The sequence below is a fragment of the Mobula birostris genome, chromosome 23, assembly GCF_030028105.1.
Source record: "Mobula birostris isolate sMobBir1 chromosome 23, sMobBir1.hap1, whole genome shotgun sequence".
Taxonomy (NCBI): domain Eukaryota; kingdom Metazoa; phylum Chordata; class Chondrichthyes; order Myliobatiformes; family Myliobatidae; genus Mobula; species Mobula birostris.
This window is the reverse complement of record NC_092392.1, coordinates 21,464,460-21,490,666: the sequence shown is the minus strand read 5'-3', so window position 1 is coordinate 21,490,666 and position 26,207 is coordinate 21,464,460. Positions and strand designations below refer to the sequence as shown.

Here is a 26,207-nt window from a genome sequence, read left to right as displayed (position 1 = left end):
CACTAACTGATTCTTACTGCCACTTTGGCCTCCAGAGCCCCCAGAGTCACTCAGAGTCCCTTGATGAGAGCTGGTAGCACTCCATAGAACAAAAGACTATCTTTGTCACCTACTATAATGTAATCTGGAGAGGATTTTGGATAATTGCTGGGAATGATGTAAAGTTCTATTCAATAGTGTGTCCACAGATTAGATCCTCTGACTTCTCAAAAAAATTATTTAGCTAATCTTTATTTAAAGATACAGCATGGTAACTTGCGCTCCCAGCTCAACAATCCCACGCTGCCATAGACTCCATCTATGTGACCAATTAACCGACTAACCAGCATGTCTTTGGAATGTGAGAGGAAACCTCGCGTCATGGAAAGAACATACAAACTCCTTAAAGGCAGTGCCGGGAATTGAAACTCTTTCACTGGCACTGTAATAACGTTATGGTAACCATTACAATCATTATTTCCTGCCAATATTTTTCAAGACATGGACAAGTCCAAAACATATGAATTAATGAAGCTTCTCCATTATTACATCTGTCACAGTAGGGAGATATATCCGAATAAAAACGAGATAGCTTATCCTTAGTCATATGAGCTCTATGTACCACCTTAAATTGTATGAGGGAATGGCAAGCACATAGCGATGAAGTATTAACCAGTTTAAAAATTTAATTCCAAGTTTCCTCAGATATTGATGTCTGTAAATCTTGTTCCCAGAGACTCTTAATTTTGTCTAAAGGAACATTCCTCGTCTCCAGTAACATACCATAAATATTAGATATTGAACCATTATGAAAAGCTGTCAAATTAAAAATTACGTCTAGTAAGTTCTTACCTGAGCTTATAGGAAATGTGCATAATTGAGATCTTAGAAAGTCTCTGATTTGTAGATATCTAAAAAAGTGAGTTTTGGGTAAGCTATATTTAGCTGACAATTGCTCAAATGAAAAAAGATTTCCTCCAAAAAACAGATCCCAAAAACATTTAATACCCAACCTGTCCCATTCTTTAAAAACTAAATCAGTCATGGAGGGTTTAAAAAAATTAGAATAAATGGGACTAGAAAGGGAAAATCTCAATAAACCAAAATGTTTTCTAAATTGTATCCACATCCTCAGAGTATATTTAACTATTAAATTTTCAGTTAGCTTACTTACAAATAAAGGAAGTGAGGATCCAAGAAGAGAAATAATAGAACATTTATTAACAGAGTTAGCTTCTAAAGAAACCCATACCAGACAGTCTACATGATTAATATAATATAGCCAAAATGTAAGATATCATATATTAACTGCCCAGTAATAAAACCTAAAATTAGGTAAGGCTAAACCTCCAGACCTTTTAGGTTTTTGAAGATGAACTTTATTTAAAAGAGGACATTTATTTTTCCATATACAGGAGGATAAAATAGATTCAAGAGAATCAAAAAAGGATTTAGGAATAAAAACAGGTAAAGCCTGAAAAAGATATAGAAATTTAGATAGGATATTCATTTTAATAGAATTAATTCATCCATTCAACGATATTGAAAGAGGTGACCAATCTTGTTTTTATTCGGATATATCTCCCTACTGTAACAGATGTAATAATGGAGAAGCTTCATTAATTTATATGTTTTGGACTTGTCCATGACTTGAAAAATATTGGAAGGAAGTTTTTCAAACTTTTTCTTTATTTTTCAAAGTCAATTTTAAGCCTAATCCTCTGACGGCCCTATTCGGTATTGTTGCAGGACAAGATATCTGATTTACACACTTTGGCCTATAGCTCTCTTATAGCTAGGAGGGCGCTTTGGTTTAAATGGAAAGATGTTTCTCCTCCTACTCATGTTCAATGGTTATGCGACGTTATGTCATGCTTAGATTTAGAGAAGATTCGTTGTTCAATTTCCAGATCTCGTCAAGACTTTCAAACATTGTGGGGATCCTTTCTGAATTATTTTCAAAACTTTCAAAACCCTCAATTCGTTGTTTAAATTTAGATGTTGGCTATTATTAATTTTTATTATACGAGAAGGTATTTTACCCTTTTTTCTCCTTATTAAACAGCTTCGGTCTTGGTAGGGGTTAGATTCCTTTTTTGTAATAAATTAGTATATTTCAATATACTTTGACCTTTGACTAACCTACATGAATACGGGGTAATGAGATTGTTATTATGAATAGATATAATGTAACTGGTAGTTTTTTTTTAACCATTATATATATTTTCTTGTACCCTGTATTCTTCTATGTAGAAACTAATAAAAATATTGAAAGAGACAATCATTATAATACTGTGCACGCCTCCCCCCCCCCCCCCCGCAATATGAAACAAAGCTCAGGGTCTGCTGTGGAAACTCCACAGTACACCCAGTGAGCACGCAGTAGAAACTCCACGCAGTCACAAGAAGAACGTACAAACTCCTTATAGAAGGGACAGGAATTGAACACTGATCTGGTGCTAATAAGCTTTATACTAACTGCTATGCTACAATGCTACCTGGCTAGGTGTCCTTGCTTGATAGGTGTCTTTGCAATATCTTCCAAACCTGCTGGCAGGTTAAACAGCACAATGTAACATCTCTCCCAGACCAACATCCACAGCATCAGAACCCTAACTAGATCAGACAGCTCATAGTCAAGTTGCCCACATGCTGAACAACTGACTGCCGAAACCAATGGAGTTCTGTCAAAGCAAGAGATCACCATGTGGATAGATGAAATAACACAACGATGCACTCAAAGCCACCTTGTAAAATTGACACGTTCCCTACCAAATCCCCAAAACGCAACCACTCAAACCAACAAAGGAGTATTGAAGAGAGCATTAAAAAACTTCATGTTCACTTGTAAAGAACACACAGAAGCCCAGATTATAAGGCAGGAGGAACACACACATACCCATCTGACAGCCCTGTCAACAACCTCAAACACCCATAGAACTGGTGTACAAGAAGTTGTTCTTCATCCTAAAGGAATGCCTAATAATAGCAGTGGAATCTGTACAGGATACCCAGTGCAACTAAGCAAGGTTATGTGCTTTATTCTGGTCTAAGAGCAAGGTACACCAATGCATGGAATCCATATATATGACAAAATCATTAAGTTTTGTATTATGACATTTTACATAATATACCACATCAATGTTATTTTAAACAGAGAAATTGCTTTCAGATGTAAAACAACTTTAATTCTAACAGTTAGAACATAAGGCTGTGAAGTCATAGAATCACAGAGTCATGGGATTATAAAGCACAGAAAATGGTCTTTCAGCCCATCATGACCAGGCAGACCATCTGTAGGAGCCATGTATCTATTTTCTGCCTGTCTGTATTGTATTTCATGTTGATCATTTTATTTTGGGTTACAGTAATTTGTCATGTGGGTTGAGGTGTGGTAGAAATACAGTAAATGAGTTGTCACGTATTCACCCTTTGTGTTGTTAGTGACATGAGAGTGAGAGAGGGAAAAGGGTATGGGTAATGGAGAAGGTGGGGTGGGTTTGGGGGCATTATCGGAAATTTGAGAAATCGACATTGATGCCATCAGGTTGGAGGCTACCCAAACAGAATATAAGGTGTTGTTCTTCCAACCTTAGTGTGGCCTCATCATGACAGTGGAGGAGGTCATGGATGGACCTATTGAAATGGGAATGGGAAGTGTAATTAAAAGAATGGCCACAGGGATTAAAATGGGTGGCCACTGAGAGATCCCACTTTTCAGCCCTGTATCACTTTCGCCAATCAACTTCCCAGCTCCAACAATCACCTGGTGGCTCTCTCTCCCTTCCCGCCACCTTTTAAATCTACCCCTCAGCTTTTTTTCCTCCAGTCCTGTTGAAAGGTTTCGGCCGGAAACATCAACTGTACGTTTTCCCAGAATGCTGCCTCGCCTGCCGAGCTCCTCCAGCATTTTGTGTGTGTTGCTCAAATACTGATTTCATTACCTCCCAAGGATGAACAGGAAAAAAAACGGAATGAAAGTCTTTGAATACACTGCTATAGCTATCAATGCTTGAAAAACAATATGAAACAATGGTTGACCCAAACATGTTACATTGAACAAGAGAAAATTGAAGGTCATGTTGCTGCAATAAGTGAATATGCACCTCACCTTCCAACAATGTTCCTCAAATTTAGGCATGTTTTGACTATGCATATAGCAGATGACCCACAAGATGATGTGAAACCGAATGACAGTACGTCAAATGCCAGTACTTGAAGCTCTGCTACTGGAAGAAAATCCTCTCTATCTATTATCTCCTCTGGAATAGAGCTGATTTATACTTTATATACTTTATACCTTATTGTCGCCAAACAATTGATACTAGAACGTACAATCATCACAGCGATACTTGATTCTGCGCTTCGCGCTCCCTGGAGTACAAATCGATAGTAAATATTAAAAATTTAAATTATAAATCATAAATAGAAAATAGAAAAAGGAAGGTAAGGTAGTACAAAAAAACCGAGAGGCAGGTCCAGATATTTGGAGGGTACGGCCCAGATCCGGGTCAGGATCCGTTCAGCAGTCTCATCACAGTTGGAAAGAAGCTGTTCCCAATTCTGCCCGTATGAGTCTTCAAGCTCCTGAGCCTTCTCCCAGAGGGAGAAGTGTGTTGGCTGGGTGGGTCACGTCCTTGATTATACTGGCAGCACTGCTCCGACAGCGTGCAGTGTAAAGTGAGTCCAAGGACGGAAGATTGGTTTGTGTGATGTGCTGCGCCGTGTTCACGATCTTCTGCAGCTTCTTCCGGTCTTGGACAGGACAACTTCCATACCAGGTTGTGATGCCACCCTAGAAGAATGCTTTCTATGGTGCATCTATATAAATTAGTGAGGGTTTTAGGGGACAGGCCAAATTTCTTTAGCTTTCTCAGGAAGTGCTGGTGGGCCTTCTTGGCAATGGACTCTGCTTGGTTGGACCAAGTCAGGTCATTTGTGATATTGACCCCGAGGAACTTAAAGCTTTTGACCTGTTCTACTTGCGCACCACCGATGTAAGTGGGGTTATGCGGTCCGCTACTCCTTCTGAAGTCGACAACCAATTCCTTCATCTTGCTGACGTTGATTTAGCTGCATTAATGGCACATCAATGATTACTGAAGGACAAACATGTGCTGGAAGAGCAAAAGCTGTTCCTCTTTGAACAGCTATGGAAAAGGAAGAAGGTGGAGGAAGAAATTGCCGTGCATATGGCCAAAGTTAATGTGCTTAGGGCTTCAAAGGTGGTTAGTGCTCAAAGTACTCCAGCAAGACTGTCCTATGGTGTGAGTTCCTATCTTGAAAACGCACAAAGAAAAACTTTAATTTGATGGCGATATGGTACACGAGGGGCTGCTCTAGAGAACTTGTCAGAAGTTGCCAGCATTTCGACCCTAAGAAAGGATATATCAAGGCTAGGGCTTTACTGCAGGAACATTTGGATAATGAACAAAAAATTGCATCAGCCAAATACAAAAGGGTCTTTCTTGAGTACCTATCAAGTCTGAAGACATGAAAGCCCTTCAAGACTACAGTCTTCTTCTTAGAGGCTATTGCAATGCAGTACATGCATGAGCTGGACATGAAACATGCTGATTGTTGTAAAGAAACAGCCCTACATGCTTAGGGATAAATGAAGAATAGTGGTCTGTGAACTGCAAGAAAGGCACAACCGTCAGACCACTTTTGCTGACATTATTGATTTTATTGAAAGGCAAGTAAAGATTGTCTTTGGTAATATACAGGATACTCTATCAACATATTGCAAAGCAAATGTATGAATAAAACTACTCACAACTTTGTTCTAAGACCACAGAAAGCAGATTTGACACTACAATGGCCACTGTGAGAAGTAAAGCTAAAACTGAACGTGGAACTAATGGAAGGGAAATGATCTCATCAGCCAAAGGAGATTGTCTGTTCTGCAAGGGTGAACACACAATGGATTTGTGCCATCATCTAGAGAAAGGGGCTCATAGTGAGAAGATTGCCTTCTTAAAGGAAAATCATGTCTGCTTTGGCTGTTTATGTACAGGACACATCAGCAAGGATTGCAGGAAGCATCTTTTATGCAAGGTATACAGTTTTAAACATCTCAGCATACTCCATATTCACTCTAATGAAAAGCGTGCAGAATCAAAACAAGCCGTGAAAGAATAGAATACAGCAGTGCCCTGGTATCCAACGGCTTTACAAGGGTTGGCAATCATGATTGTAAACTTCCCATAATTCCAATACAAGTGTAGCCTAAGAAGGTTAACATGACAGTGGTTACTGACAGTTTTCTAGATCAATGGAGTATAATAGTGTTCTGTACAGTAGGCCTAATGAACAAGTTCAAACTCACAGGCATTCTCTTATGCATGATGGGTCAAGAGAAGATCAAGAGGAACTACACTGTTTCAAGATTGGAAGTGGCTGGCTTAGATGGTGAAAACTATTGTAAACTAAATAACATCTATACACAGGGAGGTATGGTATGCTTGTACACAGAGGGAATATTCCACGATAGAGGGATCCCCAGGAATAGTCTCACCTGAAATATGTCCATTTGCCAGAGATTGATTTGGAAATTGAGCTGCTGATAGGGACAAATGTGACTAAAGGATTGAAGCTGTTGCAAATAATTTGCACTGTTAATAATGGACCTTATGCAATTAGAACAATGTTGGGTTGGACTGTGAATGGACCACTGAAAGGAGACAATGGTGATGGGAGAGACTGTGTACAGCCAGAGCTCACAGTTAACAGGATCTCAGTTTTGAACTTGGATGATCTTTGGCAGCAGCAATTTAAGGCCGACTACCTTGAATGAAGTCAGGATGACCAAGCTGGTTTGTCAAAAGAAGACACAAGTTCACAGAGCTGGTTACAAATTCGGCAAAACTGGTGAATGGCCACTACCAGATTAGTTTACTTTTGAGAAAGAAGGAGGTTAACATACCAAATAAAAGGAAGAATGAAGAACAGCGTGCTCTAAATCTACGGAAGAGGTTGAAGAGGGATTTGTCATTTCACACTGACTACACAGCTTTCATGAAGCATATCATCTCAAAAGGTTATGCCAAAAGAGTGCCAGCAGAGAATCTGGAACACAGTGATGGGAAAGTCTAGCATATTCCTCATCATGGTGTTTATCACCCCAGAAAAGGGAAACGTCATGTTGTTTAACTGTGGAGTGCCTTTTCAGGGAACATCTCTTCATGCTCAGCTCTTACAGAGATCTCACTAGCTCACCAACAGGAGTCAGAACCAGACTCAGGAAAGAACCAGTGGTGATCACGGCAGAACTGAATCAATGTTTCACCAGGTTAAAGTACCAGCAGAAGATGTAGGCCTATTGAGGTTTCTCTGATGGCCTGAAGGTGACCTTAGCCAAGACATGGTGTACTTTAGAATGGTATCATATTTCTCTGGAGCAACTTCAGCACCAAGCTGTGCCATCTTTGCCCTTAGGAAATGGCAGAAGACAATGAAGAACAGTTTAGCTGTGAGACGGTGGATAAGGTTTCGCATTGCTTCTATGCTGATAACTGCCTTGTGTCAGTGCCCTCTGAGGAAGAAGCTGTTTCTCTATATTACTTTGAGTACTGTGCTCAGTTCTGGTCGCCTCGTTACAGGAAGGATGTGAAAGCTATAGAAAGCCTGCAGAGGAGATTTACAAGGATGTTGCCTGGATTGGGGAGCATGCCTTATGAGAATAGGCTGAGTGAACTCGGCCTTTTCTCCTTGGAGCGACGGAGGATGAGAGGTGACCTGATAGAGGTGTATAAGATGATGAGAGGCATTGATCATGTGGATAGTCAGAGGCTTTTTCCCAGGGCTGAAATGGTTGCCACAAGAGGACACTGGTTTAAGGTGCTGGGGAGTAGGTACAGAGATGTTAGAGGTAAGGTTTTTCACTCAGAGTGGTGAGTGCGTGGAATGAGCTGCCAGCAACGGTGGTAGAGACGGATACAATAGGGTCTTTTAAGAGACTTTGGGATAGGTACATGGAGCTTAGAAAAATAGAGGGCTATAAGTAAGCCTAGTAATTTCTAAGATAGGGACATACATGTTCGGCACAACTTTGTGGGCCGAAGGGCCTGTATTGTGCTGTAGGTTTTCTGTTTCTATGTTTCTATAATGACCTTGTATCCATTTGTGCTAAAGGTGGCTTTTGACTCGCAAAGTAGATAAACAACAGACATAGTGTGCTAGCTGTGATACCAGAGGACCAAAGAGCAAAAAACATGAAGGATTTGGATGTGGATCAAGATATACCTTTGGTGGAGAGAGTACTAGATTTAGATTATGAGGACATGCAGTCCTCTTTTATTGTCATTTAGTAATGCATGCATTAAGAAATGATACAACATTCCTCCAGTATGATATCACAGAAACACAGGCCAAACCAAGACTGAAAAACTGACAAAAACCACATAATTATAACATATAGTTACAACAGTGCAAAGCAATACCGTAATTTGATAAACAGACCACAGGCACGGAAAAAGAAGTCTCAAAGTCTCTCGGAAGTCCCACCATCTCACACAGATGGTAGAAGGAAGAAAAACTCTCCCTGCCATGAACCTCCAGCGCCGCAAACTTGCTGATGCAGCACCTTGGAAGCACCCGACCACAGCTGACTCAAGTCCATCTGAAAACTCTGAGCCTCGGACCAGCCCTCCGACACCGAGCACCACCTCTGCCGAGCGCTTCGACCCCAGCCCCAGCAACAGGCAAAGCCGAGGATTTGGGGCCTTCTCCTCCGGAGATTCTCGATCGCACAGTAGCAGTGGCAGCAAGCAAGCATTTCAGAAATTCCTCCAGATGTTCCTCTGTGCTTCTCACGTCTGTCTCCATCAAATCAGGATTGTGCACAGTACCTACTTAACAAATACCACTATCGTTTCGGAGCGGCCACGCGCGCTGCGTCGCACCATCTTCTCCTCCCCTCCAGATACTAGGTGTGCAATGGTGCATTCTGATACTTTCAAATTTAAGGCCACCATTCAAGATAGAAGACTTGCCAAAAAGGGATCCTCTCCACAGTTAGTTCCATCTACGATCCTTTAGGAATCTTGAGTCCAGTGCTGCTAAGAGCTAAGAAGATCCTACAAGATCTATGCAGAAAGAGCTGGGCTGGGATGACACTACACCTACCTATATCAGTTGTTCATGAGTGGACAAGCTAGCTGGAAGAACTCTGGCAGTTGGAAGACTTCAATATTGTGAGATGTTTGAAACCTCTGGATTTTGGAGACGTTATTGCTGCACAGCTACACCACTTTACAGATGCTAGCGAAGATAGCTATAGAGCAGTGATCTATCAATTGTTGCACAACACACGCTCTTAGATGCACAGTGTTTTTATCACCAGAAAATCTAGGGTAGCTCCATTGAAGTCAGTTTCCATCCCTTGTATGGAGCTCACTGTTGCTATGATGGCAAGCCGTATGGACACATTGTGAAGGAAGGAGTTGCACAACTCAGTTTTTTGGACTGATAGTACTGAAGCATATTAAGAATGAAACTTCGAGGTACCAAATCTGCATTGCAATCAAGAGTTTCAGAAATTCTTAAGGTCTCAAAGGCATCTCAATGGAGGCACGTAAACACTTCAAGCAACCTGGCGGATGTGGCCTCTACAGGGCTGAAGGTGGAAGCATTCTTGACGAATGAAATATGGGTGTCAGGGCTTCAATATCTTCTTCAGCCTGAAAAGGAATACCCTCTGAATCCCAATTGTTCTGGAGAACTCCTGCTGTATGATCTGGAAGTCAAGAGGAGTGTTACAATGAATGCCATGCAGATTGAAGAGGAGGTAGACGCAGTAACACATATAATCTATCACTTCTTATCTTGGACCCATTTGAGGAAGGGAGTGGCCTGGATTCTTAGATTTAAGAATCTGCTCATGTTTCTTAGTCAGAAGAGGAAGAAGCTGAACATCACTCTTGCTCAGCCTTACTTGAATGAAGAACAACTGGGTATTCTTTGGAGACAGAGATTGGAAAGGCCAAAGGTCAGATCAGCCAGTGTTGTCTCTCAGTGGAGGAGCTCAGAAAGGCTGAAATGGAGATCATTGGGTTTTGCCAAAGAAAGAGTCTTCCAGATGAATTCTCAAGCTTGTCAAGGGAAGAAAGTGTGAAAAGGAACAGATATATTTTCAGGCTCAATCCAGTACTTGAAGATGGTGTCTTAAGAGTTGGTGGTTGGCTTAGTAGGGCAGTCATGCCCGAAGAGTCTAAACATCCTGTTATACTGGCAAAGGATCTTCATATTTCAGACCTCATTCTGAGGCATGTACATCAAGAGGTGGGACATGGTGGTTATAATCACCTGTTATCCAGGGTGCCCCAAAAATATTGGATTCCCAGTGCTAGTACAGCTGTAAGAATTATCCTGTCTCATATTTTATTAGTATGGAGTTGTAATTATTATAGTGTAATAATTAGGGACTGGGACGCAGGAGCCATTTATCTATTTTCTGTCTGTCTGTATTGTATTTCAATGTTGCACATTTTATCATGGGTTACGGTAATCTGTCACGTGGGTTGGGGTGTGGTAAAAGTAAATGAGTTGTCATGTTAGTTTGTGCCATTAGTTTAGTTTAGTTAGAGAGGGTGTGAGTCAAGGAATGAATATTTTTTGTTGACCATGTAACGCCCTGGGAAAGGTTTCACTGCTAATGTAATGGTTTCTCTGTAGCAGCAGTGTTTGGGTTATGATTAGAGATAACGGGGACTTTGAAATGTGCGGCATCCAGTGAGGGGAGTGTTTTTCTTTTTTGTATGCCTGAGCTCGAGGTATTTGAGGGTTTTTGTTCAGCAGAAGATGGAGAGAGAAGATGCCAGAACAGAAAGGCCACAGACTGCAGGACGGAGTGGAGATGGAATGGGTTTAGGCGTCGATGACGCCCGGGGAAAATCGATGGAGAACGAATGGACAGGAAAATTGTGAGCTCCAACATGCACATTAGACTGTTTTCATTAAAATGGGTCCTTTTTCTTTTGGTTTTCTTTACTAACCCTATAGTCAATTAAGACTTATAAAGCTCAATCATTTAATTGCAAATGGTGTACTGTTTATTATTTCATGGTACGGATTTGTAACAGGGGAAAACATCACGCAGCATCCTTACAAACGAGATCGCACAGGTTTGGCGGGGCCAGAGACTGTCTTCCCCTAGCCTTAACGCCGCTGGCTGAACCTGAGGGTGACAACTGCTAATTCTGCAAACTTCACTAAGATTGCTAATGTTGTCATTTTGCTTTTCATTAAATGTGCTTATTATGCTAATTTAATATCACTAATTTTGATTGCTCATCTTTGCTCGTTTCATAATAACAAATGAAACATTTTTTCTCGACTAGGAACTCAGTAATTTAGAATTCCCTCACTCAGTCTCTCAGCAGCTTTGGTTTGTTTTTCAAGTAGCTGCTACACCATCACTTTCCACACATGAGGCTGCTTAACAAGATAAGATCCTGTGGCTTTACAGGAAAGATACTGGCATGGATAGAGGAATGGCTGACAGGCAAGAGGCAGCAAGTGGGAATAAAGAGGGCCTTTTCTGGTTAGCTGCCAGTGACCAAAGGTGTTCCTCAGGGGTCAGTATTGGGACCACTACTTTTCACATTGTTTGTCAGTGATTTGGATAATGGAATTGATGGCTTTGTGGCAGTTAGCAGATGATACAAAGATAGGTGGGTGGAGGGGTAGGTAGTGCTAAGGAAGCAATGTGATTGCAGCAGGACTTAGACAAATTGGAAGAATGGGCCAAAAAGTGGCTGATGTAGTGTTGGGAAACGTATGATAATGCATTTTGGTAAAAGGAACAAAAGTGCGAACTTTTATATAAATGGGGAGAAGGGGCAGAGGGACTTAAGAGTTCTCATGCAAGACGCCCAGAAGGTTAATTCACAGGTTGAATCTGTGGTAAAGTAGGCAAATGCAATGTTGGCATTTATTTCAAGGGGAATAGAAAACAAAAGCAAGGAGATAATGCTAAGTCTTTACAAGACTCTAGTCAGGTCGCACGGAGTATTATCAACAGTTTGGGCCCCATATCTCAGAAAGGATGTGTTGTCCAGAGGAGGTTCACAAGGGTGATTCCGGGAATGAAGGGATTAACATATGAGGAGCGTTTGCCAGTGTTGGGCCTGTACTCACTGGAATTTAGAAGAATATGGTGGGGGGGGGATCCGACGCATCACTATCTTGCCATCTGAAAAAAAACTTCTGGTATCTTCATTTTATTAGCTGGCTTACCTTCATATTTCATCTTTTCTCCCCTTATTGTTTTTTTAGTTGCCTCTGTTGCTCTTTAGAAGCTTCCCAATCCTCTAACTTTCCACTATTTTTTGCAATATAAAATGTTCTCTCTTTTGCTTTTATGCTGTCATTGACTTTCCTTGTCAGGTATAAGTGCCTCATCCTCCCTTTACAATGTTTCTTCTTCTTTTGGATCAAATGATCCTGCACTTTCCAAATTACTCCCAGAAACACCTGCCATTGCTGCCCTACTGCCACCCCTGTCATCCAATCAACTTTGGTCAGCTCCTCGCTCATTCCTCTGTAGTTCCTTTTAATCAACTGTAATACTAATATATCTTATTTTAGCTTCTCCCTCTCAAAATGTAGGGTGAGTTCTACAAATTACGATCACTGTCTCCTGAAGGTTCTTTTTCTTTAAGCTCCCTAATCAAATCTAGTTCATTGCACCACACTAAAACTAGAATTGCCTTTTCCCTCTCGGGCTCAACCACAAGCTGCTCTGAAAATCCATCTCCTAGGCATTCTACAAATTCCTTCTCTTGGGATCCAATGCCAACCTGTTTTTCCTAGACTGCCAACATACTGAAGTCCCCCATAGCCACTGTAACATTTCCCTTTCTAATACGCCTTTACTATCTCCTGTTGTAATTTGTACCTGACAACCTGGCTATTATTCAGCGTTCTGTATATAACCTCTGAATGACTGTGCAGCCATTTTTAATTTTACATTTTCTATTTCCTACAAATCACCTACTGCATCCCTTTTCCACCCTTTGTCAAAAACTTATTCCTTGAAACAGAACACAATGCACAGCCAATGCTTCCTGAGACAATATTTTGTCATTGCTGACACTGACTGAAAATGCCTGATGGATTTTAAAATAACTGTGCAGCTTGTTTCTGATAAAGCAAACTTTCACAAGTCTAAACTTTATTAACAGCTTTACAATAATACAAGTACTGAAGGTACTTTGGCTATTTTAAACTTTCAGTTATATTCCCAACTTCTAAGATTGTGAAAGCCTTTAATAGGGTGTCGACAATGATTAATTAGCTCCTACTTTTGCAAGGGCCACTTAAGTACTTCATTAAAAAGTTCTCTGGCATGGTTTAGCTAGACAAACCTGCAGCTGTTGAGTTTCGAACATGGAGGAACGTGTGCAATCCAGTGTTCTTCTGGCATCATTTCCTGCTCTAAGGACGACTGTAAAATTAAGTCACACAAGACCCTATAGCTTCTAACCATACTCCCTGCAGTAATTTATATTGGGGACTTATCTATGCTGCCAACCATTTCAACAAATCGCAACAAAAACCTTTCAGAACCTCTACTTTTATTCTGTTACAGTTCTTGACCTACTTACTGTCGCCAAATATCACAATCTAAGTTATACAGTGCCTTTCACATCACTTTAAGGACATTCATTACAGTTACCAAACTTTTCTGAACTGGTAACCTGACTTTAAGTTTTGAGTGGTATAGGGTTCTAGCACAGGGAGTGTTCAACAGGCAGCACAAAGGCAGAATTGAACCCAGGTCTCTGGCACTGTGAAGTAGCAACTATGAGTTATACTGCTGTACCACCCTGAGCCATGCAATTTGATCTGGAGCTTCTGGTTGCTCTCACTTTAATTGTATACTTTACTTCTTCTGTCCTCGCTTTCTTTACTGTTCCAATGAAATTCAGTGCAATCTGAAAAGCAGCAGATAGTCACCAATACCTGCCTCTTACGTTTCTACTTTCCAGCACTCTATTTTTTCCCAAATGGTTTTTCAGATCATTATTCAATTTTTCATATTTAAACTCCCTTTTTTTTCCAAATTTGTTCTTTTGTGGTGTAAGTGTATCTTGAACATTATTTCTTTATTCAGAGATACAGTGCAAAACAGGCCATTCCAGCGCAACGAGATGCACCGCCCAGCAACAACCTATTTATCCCCAGCCCAAATCACAAAGACAGTTTACAATGACCAATTAACCTACCAACCAGAAATCTTTGGAACGTGGGAGGAATTTGGAACACCCAGAAGAAACCCACGAGCTCATGGGAAGAATGTACAAACTTCTTACAGACGGCATCGAAATTGAACTCTGAACTCTGATGCCCCAAGCTGTAACAACGGCCGTGCTAACTACTATGCTACCATAGCACCCCATTGCATATTCAGATTCAGGTTTATCACATGTACATCGCAACATACAGTGAAATGAGCTGTTTGTGCTAACAACCAACACACACAAGGTTCAATTCTATCCAAATTGTCTCCATCAACATCACTATACCAAACTACCAGATGATGGAAACATTGCTGCCTTTTGCTTCATTTTAATTGAGTAAAATGCATTAATATTAAGACCAAAACATCCCTGTTCAGCATCCCAAACTACCTAATGTTGTATTTTGATTTAATTCAAGAAAGCAGCACAATGTTTAATCCTGCATAAACCACTCTACAATATACGTTTTCAAGGAAAATTTCAGACAATGCTAATAATATCTAGAGGAAACCAGGAGCTTCTAAACATGTGCAAGTATTTTTTTTTGTTATTTGTTAATCCCTTTATTAATCTCTTTAATCCTACTCTATCAGCCCTTTTGACATTCAATCTCCCCTGATATGAAATAGGAAAAAAACCAGACCGAGATTGGAAAGAAAGTGAATGTAGGGCTAGTGAGGTCTTCAAAATGAAGACTGACCCCATGATCAGTGGAAGGAAAATACCTTCAATCTTAGTGACAATGAATTCCACGGTGAGAGTAAAGAAGACATAAGGAAAGATTCTAAGAAGGTTTATGGTAGGGAAAAAAAAAGATGTAGAAAGGTCTAGTTTTATAATGTGACACACCCTAAAATGGTGAACAATTTGGGCAAACAATAGAAGGACCCCAGAAGGCCAGATTTAACTGATCGGCTAGACAGTTGTCTATTATGTCTGCTTAAGTCTACTTACTGTGGGGTTTATAGAAAGAGAGATGAGGGGTCATAGCAAAGAAATGGGTCCGGTCAAGAAGAGTAATGATCTCAATAAAGTAAAATGCAACAGAAGCGGGGTTGAAGATGTGCTATTATTAAAAGACAGTGCTTCTTAAATTTCAGTGTTTATCTGTACTAAATCAGTCTTCAACGGCATTAAATAAAACATGGTACATAAATTCAACATTTATTTTACTGAGACTGAACCATGGGAAGATTTATTGCATATTTGACATAAGTAGAAATTCCAAATTACAACAACTACAATATTATGAAAATAGTTATCTTTACCAAGTTATGATTAAGTCTCCAACACAGAAGAGCTAATATAAAAATAGACTTTGTTCAAATAGTGAGGCAAAATGTTGTGAAGGTTTCTGGACAAGTTCTTTAAATACATTTACTCACGAGCTCAACTAGCACCTTTTTTTTATATATAAATAAGTGTTCTTAGCCACATTACTGAATATTACTAACCCAGTGCATCCATTTTAAAACTAAAACAAATACCCATGTACTTAATTCCAAATCTAATTTAGCTGATTAACCTAAACCTCAGGCCAAAACAATAATCCAGGAAAAGGTTAACTTAATTATACCACTTTGAAGCTTAATCATCTCTTTAATCAGACCAATGCTTTAACTCTGCAAGCTGCCAGAACTTTTCCACCAAACTTGGTACCTTAAAATAATAAACAGAATATTTTTAACAAAAAAACCCAAAAAATTCTGGAAACATTCAGCCAGTCAAACAGCATCTGTATAGCAATGAATAGTCTTTCATCAGAACTATGGGTGCAAGTTTAATCAAACACCTCATTTTGACCTTAGCAGAAACTTTGAGAGTGAACAAGGTAAAAGAGACAAATGGAAGTATGGAGAGAGAAACAAAGCTTCTTCAAAGTAAGCATTTCTTGAACAAAAGTGACAGTGAATTCAGAAGTAATCAAAAAGCAATAAAATGCAATGTCTAGAAATTGGAACAGAAGATGTAAAAATACTCAGCAGATCAAGTTAGCATTAGTGGAGAAAGAAACAGTTAGCAATGCTGTTCTGATGAACAGTATCAACTGAAATATTCACTGTTTCTCCCTCCAAAGGTGCTGCCTGAACTCTTATTATTTTAGATTTCCAGTACCTTTCTTTAAAATTAACTCATGTAACTTAAGAGTCATAGTCATAGAAAAATACAACACAGAAACAGGCCCTTCTAGCCCATACCGAATCATTTAAACTGCCTACTCCCATCAAGCTGCACCTGGACCACAGCCCTCCATACTCCAACCATCCATGTACCTATACAAACTTCTCCTAAACGTTGAAGTTGAGCTCGCAAGCGCCACTTGCATTGACAGCTCATTCCACACTCTCCCACCCTCTGAGTAAAGTTTCCCCTTAAGTTCCACTTAAACTTTTCACAATCCATGACCTCTAGTAGTCTCACCCAACTTCAGTGGAAAAAGCCTGCTTGCATTTACCCTATCTACATCCTCGATAATTTTGTATACCTCTACCAAATCCCTCAATCTTCTTCAATGATCCAAGGAATAAAGTTCTAACCTATTCAATCTTTCCTTATAACTCAGGTTCTTCAGTCCCAGCAACATCCTTATAAATTTTCTCTGTACTCATTCAATCTTATTTACATCTTTCCTGCAGGTAGGTGACCAAAACTGCACATAATACTCCAAATTAGATCTCATCATCATCTTATACAACTTTAACATAACACATAATATCTCATCTCCTGTACTCTAAACTTTGATTTACGAAGGCCGATGCGTCAAAAGCTTTCTTTACGACGCTATCTACCTATGGCGCTGCTTTCAATAAATTATGAATCTGTATTCCCAGATCCCTTTTCTTCTACAGCATTTGTCTGCATTAGCTTCCATCTCCCATTTTCAGCCCATTTTTCCAGCTGGTGCAGATCTCGCTGCAATCTTGGTGCCCTCCTACTACACTCACAATCTTGGTGCCATCCCACTACATTCCCAATCTTGGTGTCATCCACAAATTTGCTGATCCATTTAACCACATCATCATTCAAATCATTGATACAAATAACAATGGACCCAGCACTAACTCATAGAACCATAGAACACTGCAGCACAGAAAACAGGCTATTCGGTCCCTCTAGCCTGTGCCAAAACTTTATTCTGCTAGTTCGATTGATCTGCACCCAGTCTATAACCCTCCAGTCCTCTCCTATCCATGTATCTATCCAATTTATTCTTAAAACTTAAGAGTGAGCCCACATTTACCACATCAGATGGCAGCTCGTTCCACACTGCCACCACTCTCTGAGTGAAGAAGTTCCCCCTGATGTTCCCCCTAAACCTCTCCCCTTTCACAATAGACAACAGATGCAGGAGTAGGCCATTCGGTCCTTCGAGCCAGCACCACCATTCACTGTGATCATGGCTGATCATCCACAATCAGTACCCCGTTCCTGCCTTCTCCCCATATCCCTTGACTCCGCTATCATTAAGAGCTCTATCTAATTCTTTCTTGAAAGCATCCAGAGAATTAGCCTCCACTGCCTTCTGAGGCAGAGCATTCCACAGATCCACAACTCTCTGGGTGAAAAGGTTTTTCCTCAACTCCGTTCTAAATGGCCTACCCCTTATTCTCAAATTGTGGCCTCTGGTTCTGGACTCCTCCAACATCGGGAACATGTTTCCTGCCTCTAGCGTGTCCAATCCCTTAATAATCTTATAGCTTCGCCCTAAAGCCATGTCCTCTCGTATTTATCTCTCCTAATCTAAGTGGAAAGCGCCTACTCCCTGCGACACTCCACAAGTCACAGACCTCCAGTCAGAGAAGCAAGCATCTACTGCCACTCTATAGCTTCTCCCACAAAGCCTATGTCTAATCCTGTTTACTACCGCATCTTGAATGCCAATGGACTGAACCTTCCTGACTAACCTCACATGCGAGATCTTGTTCAGTGTCTTGCTAAGGTCCATGCAGACGATATCCACTGCTTTACCTTCATCAACTTTCCTGGTTACTTCCTCAAAAAAAAAACTCTAAGATTGGTTATACATGATCTACCATGCGCAAAGTCAAGCTGACTATCCCTAAACAGTCCATGTCTATCCAAATACTCATATGTCCGGTCCCTTAGAATACCTTCTTACTGCAGATTTCCTGGTTTATTTTTAGAGGCTTTCTTCAGCAGTGGAACAACATTAGCTACCCTCCAATCCTCTGGTACCTAACTTCTATACACTCAAACAACAGGAATACTGCAGATGCTGGAAATTCAAGCAACACACATCAAAGTTGCTAGTGAACGCAGCAGGCCAGGCAGCATCTCTAGGAAGAGGTACAGTCGACGTTTCAGGCCAAGACCCTGCCTGGCCTGCTGCGTTCACCAGCAACTTTGATGTGTGTTGTTCTATAGACTCAGTTTCCATCTCCTAAGTAAATACAGATGCAAAAGATCCTTTTACGATCTCCCCTATCTCTTTTGGCTTCACACATAGATTACCATTCTGATCTTCTACAGGACCAATTTTGTCCCTTGCAATCCTTTTGCTCTTAACGTATCTGTAGAATCCCTAGGATTCTCTTTTATCTTGTCCGCTTGGGCAACCTCATGCCTTCTTTTAGCTGCCCTGATTTCTTTCTAAAGGTGTTTTCTTGCATTTCTTATACTCCATAAGCAACTCATTTGTTCTTAGCTGCCTACACCCACTGTACACCTTTTTTTTCTTAACCAGAGCCTCAATATCTCTTGAAAACCAAGGTTCCCTAAACCTGTGATCTTTACCTTTAATTCTGACAGGCTTTATGCTCTCAAAATTTCACTTTTGAAAGCCTCCCATTTACCAATTATATCTTCTGCCAGAAAACAGCCTGTCCCAATCCACACTTGCCAGATTCTTTCTGATACCATCATAATTGGCTTTTCTCTAATTTAGAATCTCAACCCACAGACCAGATCTATCTTTTCCGTAATTACTTTGAAACTAAAATGCATTATGATCACCAGATGCAAAATGTTCCCCTACATAAACTTCTGTCACCTGCGATGTCTCATTCCCTAATAGCAGATCAAGTATCGCAGACCTTCATTGGGACTTCTACGTACTGATTCAGAAAACTTCCCTGAACACATCGAGTCCTTTTACAGAATGGGAGCCCCAATCAATAGGTGGAAAGTTAAATTCACCTTCTATATCAACTTTATATTTCTTGCAACAGTCTGCGATCTCTCTGCTAGTATAATACAGCATTTAAGGTGCACACGGAACTGACTGATTAACTGTGGTTACAAGGTATATAAACAGGAAAATCAATCTTCTGCATTACTATGCATTAACATCTATATAAATAACTTGGCACATTTCATTTTTCTACCACTCTTCCAAACGTATTAAAAACTTGCACTGCTATTGTCGAAGTTATTTAGTAACTTGCTCAAGTGTCTCCGGTGCAAAGATAGAAATAGTGTAGACCACCCATTTCTTCAACTTGTTCCATTGTTTCTTAAGGCAATGTATTATGTGCAGACACAAGGTGCAGATGTTGGAATCTACAGCGCAAACTTTGGTGGCACGGTAGCAAAGCAATTAGCATAATAACCTTTCAGCACCAGCAACCTCAGTTCAATTCCCACGAATCTCTGTAAGGAGTTCGTACGTTTTCCCTGTGACCGTGTGGGTTTACTCTGGGAGCTCTAGTTTCCTCTCACATTCCAAAGATGTATGTAAATTGAACACATGGGTGTAATTGGGCAGCATGGGTTTATTGGGCTGGAAGAGCGTATTACTGTGCTGTATCTCTAAATAAAAACATAAAATAAATGAGCTGCTGGAGGAACTCAGCAGGTCAAGTAGTACTCGTCGAGGGAAATGGACAGCCGACATTTTGGATTGGGAACCTTTATCTGTAATGAAGGCAGGGTGGAAGCCGGTAGTGAAGTTGATGTTGTCAAGAGCTAGCGAGTGATGCCAGGGTATGTTTGGATCAAAGACTGTGCCGTGTAAGACAAAGAGAAGGCAGACATTGCTACGGTCAATGCAAGTGCCCACAGTTACACCTTTGATTTGTTGAAAGCGAGAGAACTCAAGGGAGGAATTTTTCAGGATAAGCAGAAATTCTGGCAGGTGACAGAGAGGAACTGATTGGATCTATGTTCTAGAAAGGAATGGAGTTTAAAAGCCTTTCTGATGGGAGTAGGGTTATATAGGGACTGAACATCCATAATGAAGATGGGGATGGGAGGGGTGTGGAATGCACCTTGAAGGTCAAGCTATTAGAAGCTGTTAAAATGGTTGGAAGCATACAAAGTGTCCTGGATATAGGTGGGAAGAGAAGGGAACATTAAGGTTTGAGGAGATAACTGTAGTGCGGTAAAGGCAGACAGAAACAATGCACCTACCAGGGGAGTACTGTTTATGATTCTTGGGTAGGAGATAGAAACACAGTATAGGGTTGGATAACTATCAGGTTGGAGGCTGTTGTGCAGGGGAGATTAGATGAAGGATCTCAACCTAAAACACAGAGTATCTACTTCCTCTACAGATCCTGTCTGACCCGCAAGTTCCTCCAATAACTTGTTTCGTTGCTATGTATTTTGTGTAACCAGACAGTGAGCTTTCATGTGTTTTCACTCAAAGCTGCACATCAACCTGTCAAAGCACCAAAGATCAAAGCAAGGATGAGAAGTTGAGCTGATTTTCGTTACCTCAATACACAGACACCAAGCAAAATTCTAACATTTCCAGTAGAAGTCTAGCTGAGTTTGGTGAGTTCCACAAGATTTTAGATTGATCTATGTGACTAATAAAATGATGAAAAAATATACAGAATAAAAGAGCATTCTATTTTGTAAGCATTTAAATTGTATCTATTAATCATTTTGACTGGATAGATCCAAATTAAAATTCTCCCCAGCCCAAACTTCAGCATGACCCAGGACAATGCAGCCACCTGACTGGCTCCTCATCTTCCCCAAAACATTCAATTACATCACAATGTACCTGCAGTGTGTCATCGCCAAAATACACTGCAGTAACTCAATGACTATCGTGACAGTACGTTCCGATACTGTCCATCATTAATCAGGGCAAAGCTTCAGGTGCATGTTGTCTAAGTCACAATCTGACTTGAAAATGCATCACCACTTCTTCAAGGTTGTCGTATTTAAATCCTGGAACTCAACAGCATTGATTCAATATTGTTTATTGTCATTCTTCAGTTTAAAAAAAAGTGTAAAGGAGAATAAAATGATTGCTACTCTGCATATGATGCAGCATAAAAAAAGCAATCCTATCAAACACAATGTACACAAGTAACTGTCATATACATGGACTGATTGTATGTGCATAAAGTGACGCTAGGTGATGTGTATGTACTGGTGGTGGGACAGGTTAATGGGTGGAGGTGTTGATCAGCCTGAACTCAACATAAGGACTACAGTTATTCAGTAATTAGTTTTCCATCACCTTCTAGAAAGCAATTAGGGGTGGACAAATTAATTTTGAACTCGCCCACATCCCAAATAAAATCAAATAAAATATAAAAACAAATGTTCAAGCAATAAATATAGATATAAAAACTCACTTGGTTAGTAGCTTTTCTCAGTGAAATTAATGAGCATACTGTTGGTCCGCTTCATAAGCATTTTTCAATAATAACCCACTAAAGGCATCAGAATTTCAAAATATACAATGACCACGTTTAAATCAATGGTTTTAGTAGGACGATACAATGGCATAACACATGTGAATTGTTTCTCTACAGTGAGGCTGCCCTACCATGGAGCTTCAAAGTCTGCTGTCTGATGCTGGAGCAAGGACCTACAAATAGGCTGGGATGATTGGAGCTGGAGGCATTCTAAAGTCACTGACATATTTTAAGCCAAAATGCTGGAAACTGCTGAGCCATAGCACAAAGGTGGGCTAATGACACAATGCAATGGCAATCATTCTTTTAACTTCCACACTACTGGAAAAGAATTGGTTATTCCAGCCAAACACTTTAAAGCTGTCAAATATCCACAACATGAAAGTGGTTACTTTTAAGTCTCATTTTAATGTCAACTTCACTAACTAAAGAAGGATTTAATTAAATAATTTGAAATCAGTTAGTGGAAATTATTTAAATATCTACACTTCTGCTGCATAGGTTACACTGATTTCAAAATAGTTAAAAAAATTAAAAGTAGGAGGTGACTGTCTTAAGCAACGTTCTAATTTTTTTAACAGCTGTGTAAGAAATTTTTACGCCGCCTGAAAACTGCGTGGCACTTTAAATGCTTTTTCTTTGTAATATAAGTTTTCTTTGTATCAGTGCTAAAGAAGAATAATGTGGACTGCCTTAATGACTATCCCCCGGTAGCACTCACATCGACAGTGATGAAATGCTTTGAGAGGTTAAGCATACCATATATATCCACTAGCTCAATTTATACCTGGTGATAACACTGACAGTTGCATTACTTAGTACTTAATTGAGAACTTCTCAAGACACACTTCAAAAATAACATACTGCTGTAAATCTAATTATGAAATACTCTTACAGATGATTATGTTTATAATGTAGAAAAGTAGTATTTCTAAAGCTAATGCACTAGCAAGAGAAAAGTTTAGCTGTGGAATGTGAGAGGAAACTAGAGCTTTTAGGGGAAACCTGCAGTCATGGGAAGAACATACAAATTGAACCTGGGTTGCTGGCGCTGTAATAGTGTCACGCTAACTGCTACACCATCTAAAACATTGACTGTTTATTCCTCTCCTTGGGGGGCCGTGGTCTAGTGGTTGGTGACTTGGGCTGGCTCCCCCACCGGACTTAGTCTGGTGAGGAGGGTGTGAGGACATCCAGCAGGACTGAAAAAAACAAGACCTGACAAAGGGCGGATGAGCTCCTTGTCAGCCAACGGCCATCTTGCGTGAAAGAGATTAAAGCCTCACCACGTATCTACGAATTGTATGCGATGCACCTAGTTAGAAGAGACATGATGAACTTGGGCGCTGCCTCCGCCTAAGGAAGGGCCGAGCTCGAAGAAGCGGCCGTGGCTGGAGGCCGATACGGCCTCGGGCTCAAGTTCGGCGGGGCGACGGTGCCAAGGCGGTCAGCGAGAACAAACTGGAGGAGAGGCAGTACTCAGTGCTGTCGCAAGATGGAGATGCATAGCCGCCAACCCTGGATTTGGAACGGCACCCACTGACTGACTGGATGCTGCATGACCTGCCGAGTTCTTCCAGCATTTTGAATGTGTGTTACTTTTTACTTGTTTTGTGAAATGTGCAGATAACAAGCAAATAAAGATTGCTTTTTAACTGCTTCTGCAGCACTTGAATAGTCGTTACAGTGGGTATGAAAGAGAAAAAGAGGGAATTCATAATAGTTTCCATTCATTAGTGTTGCTTTACAGTGACTGCCAGCTATCAATATTGGAAAATCACATTAGATACGAACTTTCATGTGAAATCACAAACACATGGAGGTGTGTTTACAATTAAGATAGATCTAACTCTATAAACATACAAAATGAAAGCTCAGCTATCATAAATATCTTGAAATGTAATGTGTTACAACAGATAACAAGAAACTATTTTCTCCTGTTGAAAAGTCCAGAACCAGAGGGCATGGTCCAAAAATTAGAGCCAGGGCTTTCAGGAATGGAATAAGGAAAGCATTAGTAAGTGGTAGAAAATTTTGAATTCTCTTTCACAAACAGATCGAGATATTTGTTAATCGAACATATTGGAGTTAAGTCACAGAATAAGACCATAAGACACAGGACCAGAATTAGGCCATTCGGCCCATCGTCTGCTCTGCCATTCAATTATGACTGATTTGAATATATCCAATGATTTATCCTCCACAGCTATCTGTGGCAATAAATAGGTCTAAATATTCTATTACCCAATTATCTATCATACCCATTCCTCCAGCACAAGCAACCCATTCTATTTCTAGCCCTATTTCATGAAATGCAGAACACAAATGTTGGAGGAGTATGCCTCCAATCTGTGGGCTGTTGGCAGCGTGCCTCTGTGAGAAGTGTAGGGAGGGAAGAAACATCAAGAGGGCTGCTGGCACAGGACAGTGAGTGCAGAGGTCAATGGAGGGAGTAAACCAGTAATTCGTGATGAGTAAACTGATATTGGGAGCATATGGCAATTAGTAGACTGACATGGTGGTCACAGTAAATGGGAGTTTTATTTTATTTTTAATTAATGATACACTATATAGTAGGCCCTTCTGGCCTTTCCAGCCACGATGTCTCAGCAATTTCACAACCAAGACTAACCTAACCTAATCACGGGACAACTTCCATAACCAATTAACCTACCCAGTACATCCCTGGACTGTGGAAAGAAATCCACACATTCCACAGGGAAGACGTAAAGAGACTTCTTATATAACAGTCCCGGAATTGAACTCCAAACCCCAGAACACCTCGAGCTGTAACAGCATCATGCCAACCGTGGCACGAGTTAATAGAGATAACTGAGTTAACGGGGACAGGCGAGAATTGGGAGAGGTTCTGCTCCCTGCTCACGTGTGCTGTGCAGCATGGTTATGTGGCTAGTTAGTGGTTAATCACTGACCTCTCAATGTCCTGAACAGAGGACAGAGCAAAGTGAGTGTTGGGTCGGTAGCAGAGAAAGTAGTCAATAGAATACCAGTTACTGATAAATACAGGGAATTGAGGGACTTTGGCAGGGGTAACAGGAATGGGGAGGGCAAGATTACAGAGAGTGTGGGCTTGCTGGTATGAGAGGCTGTTGATAATAGATGCAAGGAAAGAGCTGACAGGGTCACGGGGGCTTGAGGGGGAAGAGAATGGGGGTTCACAGGTGGCCAACAGAGATGGTGACCAAAAGAGCAGAAGGGCCAACAGAGATCAGGGGAGGGGACAAGGACCATCAAGGCCAGGGTGGTTAACAACAAACAAGATCCAGCAAAGGCAGTTGATGAGGGACAGAGGAGATCGTTGATTTGGAAGGGCAGATGTTCACAATGTATGGTGATTGGCTGACAAGGAACGGGTAAGTTGAGAGAAAGAATAAGGAATGGACAAGTTGCTCATAAGAATGTGGGGCAATTACTGAAGGTTGGCTGATTATGGACAAGGGTAATTGTTGATAAGGTATGGGACACTAACATTAAGGGATATGGATTGTTGATTACGGATATGGGGTTATTGAGAAGGAGTAGAGAAACTGTTGTAAGGGATATTGAGATTGTTTGGGGGCGGTGTCAGGTGGATGGAGAGAATTCAGGTGAGGGCCTGGTTGGTTGGGGAGGAAGGTGATGGAGATAGGTTAGTGGGGTAGAAATTAAGAGTCAGGTTAGAAGACAGGACAGGTTGATGGGGGGGTTGAAGTTGATAAGATTCAGGTTATAAGGAAAGGCAGGTTGATGTGAGGAGATTGATAAGGGAAGTGATGTTGATGCTTGACAGAGTTTGATGAGAGATAGATGTTGACGGGGAAGGCGTCAGGTTGGTGTGGGTAGAAGTTAATAAAGGTCAGTTTCGAAGGGAACACAGGCTGATGGGGAAACAGATGTTGGTGGAGTTGAGGTTGAAGGGGGAAGAGACTGTAGTGGGATCAGGTTGCTCCGGGATGCCCGCCGCACACAATCCTCCCTCTACCCATGTGCCCGGTGCGCGCTGCGGCGGCGTCGGTACTCACACAGCTCGCTGTAGCGGTGGCAGCCGTGGCTCAGCTGCTCCATGTACCTGTTGAGCACGTCGGTGAGGATGTCGCAGGCCGTGAGCTGCACCGAGTCCCAGCCCAGCGCCTGGCAGATCTGCGCCACCGCCACCCGCAGCAGCGCCCGACCGTAACTTTCACACATCGCGGCTGGCCAACCCGGGACGAGTCACCCGCCCCCTGTCCCGCCGCCGTCAATGGCACCGGCTCACCGGGATCCGCCGCCCATGCAACCGCCCGGCCCGCGCCACCGCCGCTGCCGCCATGTTGTGCCGCCGGGCTCCGCCAGGCGCCACCAATCGAGTTCCACCAGTGACTGGTGACGG

At 41.2% G+C, this 26,207-nt stretch overlaps 1 protein-coding gene across 1 annotated transcript in view; it reads right to left on the bottom strand.

The window, feature by feature from the left end:
* taf3 (TAF3 RNA polymerase II, TATA box binding protein (TBP)-associated facto) overlaps positions 1–26,107 on the bottom strand; it is a 236,868-nt gene extending 210,761 nt beyond the window's left edge. Inside the window, exon 1 of the mRNA XM_072240918.1 lies at positions 25,861–26,107. Coding sequence (XP_072097019.1) covers positions 25,861–26,026 — 166 coding nt within the window. The 5' untranslated portion in view covers positions 26,027–26,107. The remainder of the gene's footprint in view (positions 1–25,860) is intronic.
* Positions 26,108–26,207: the final 100 nt, after the last annotated feature.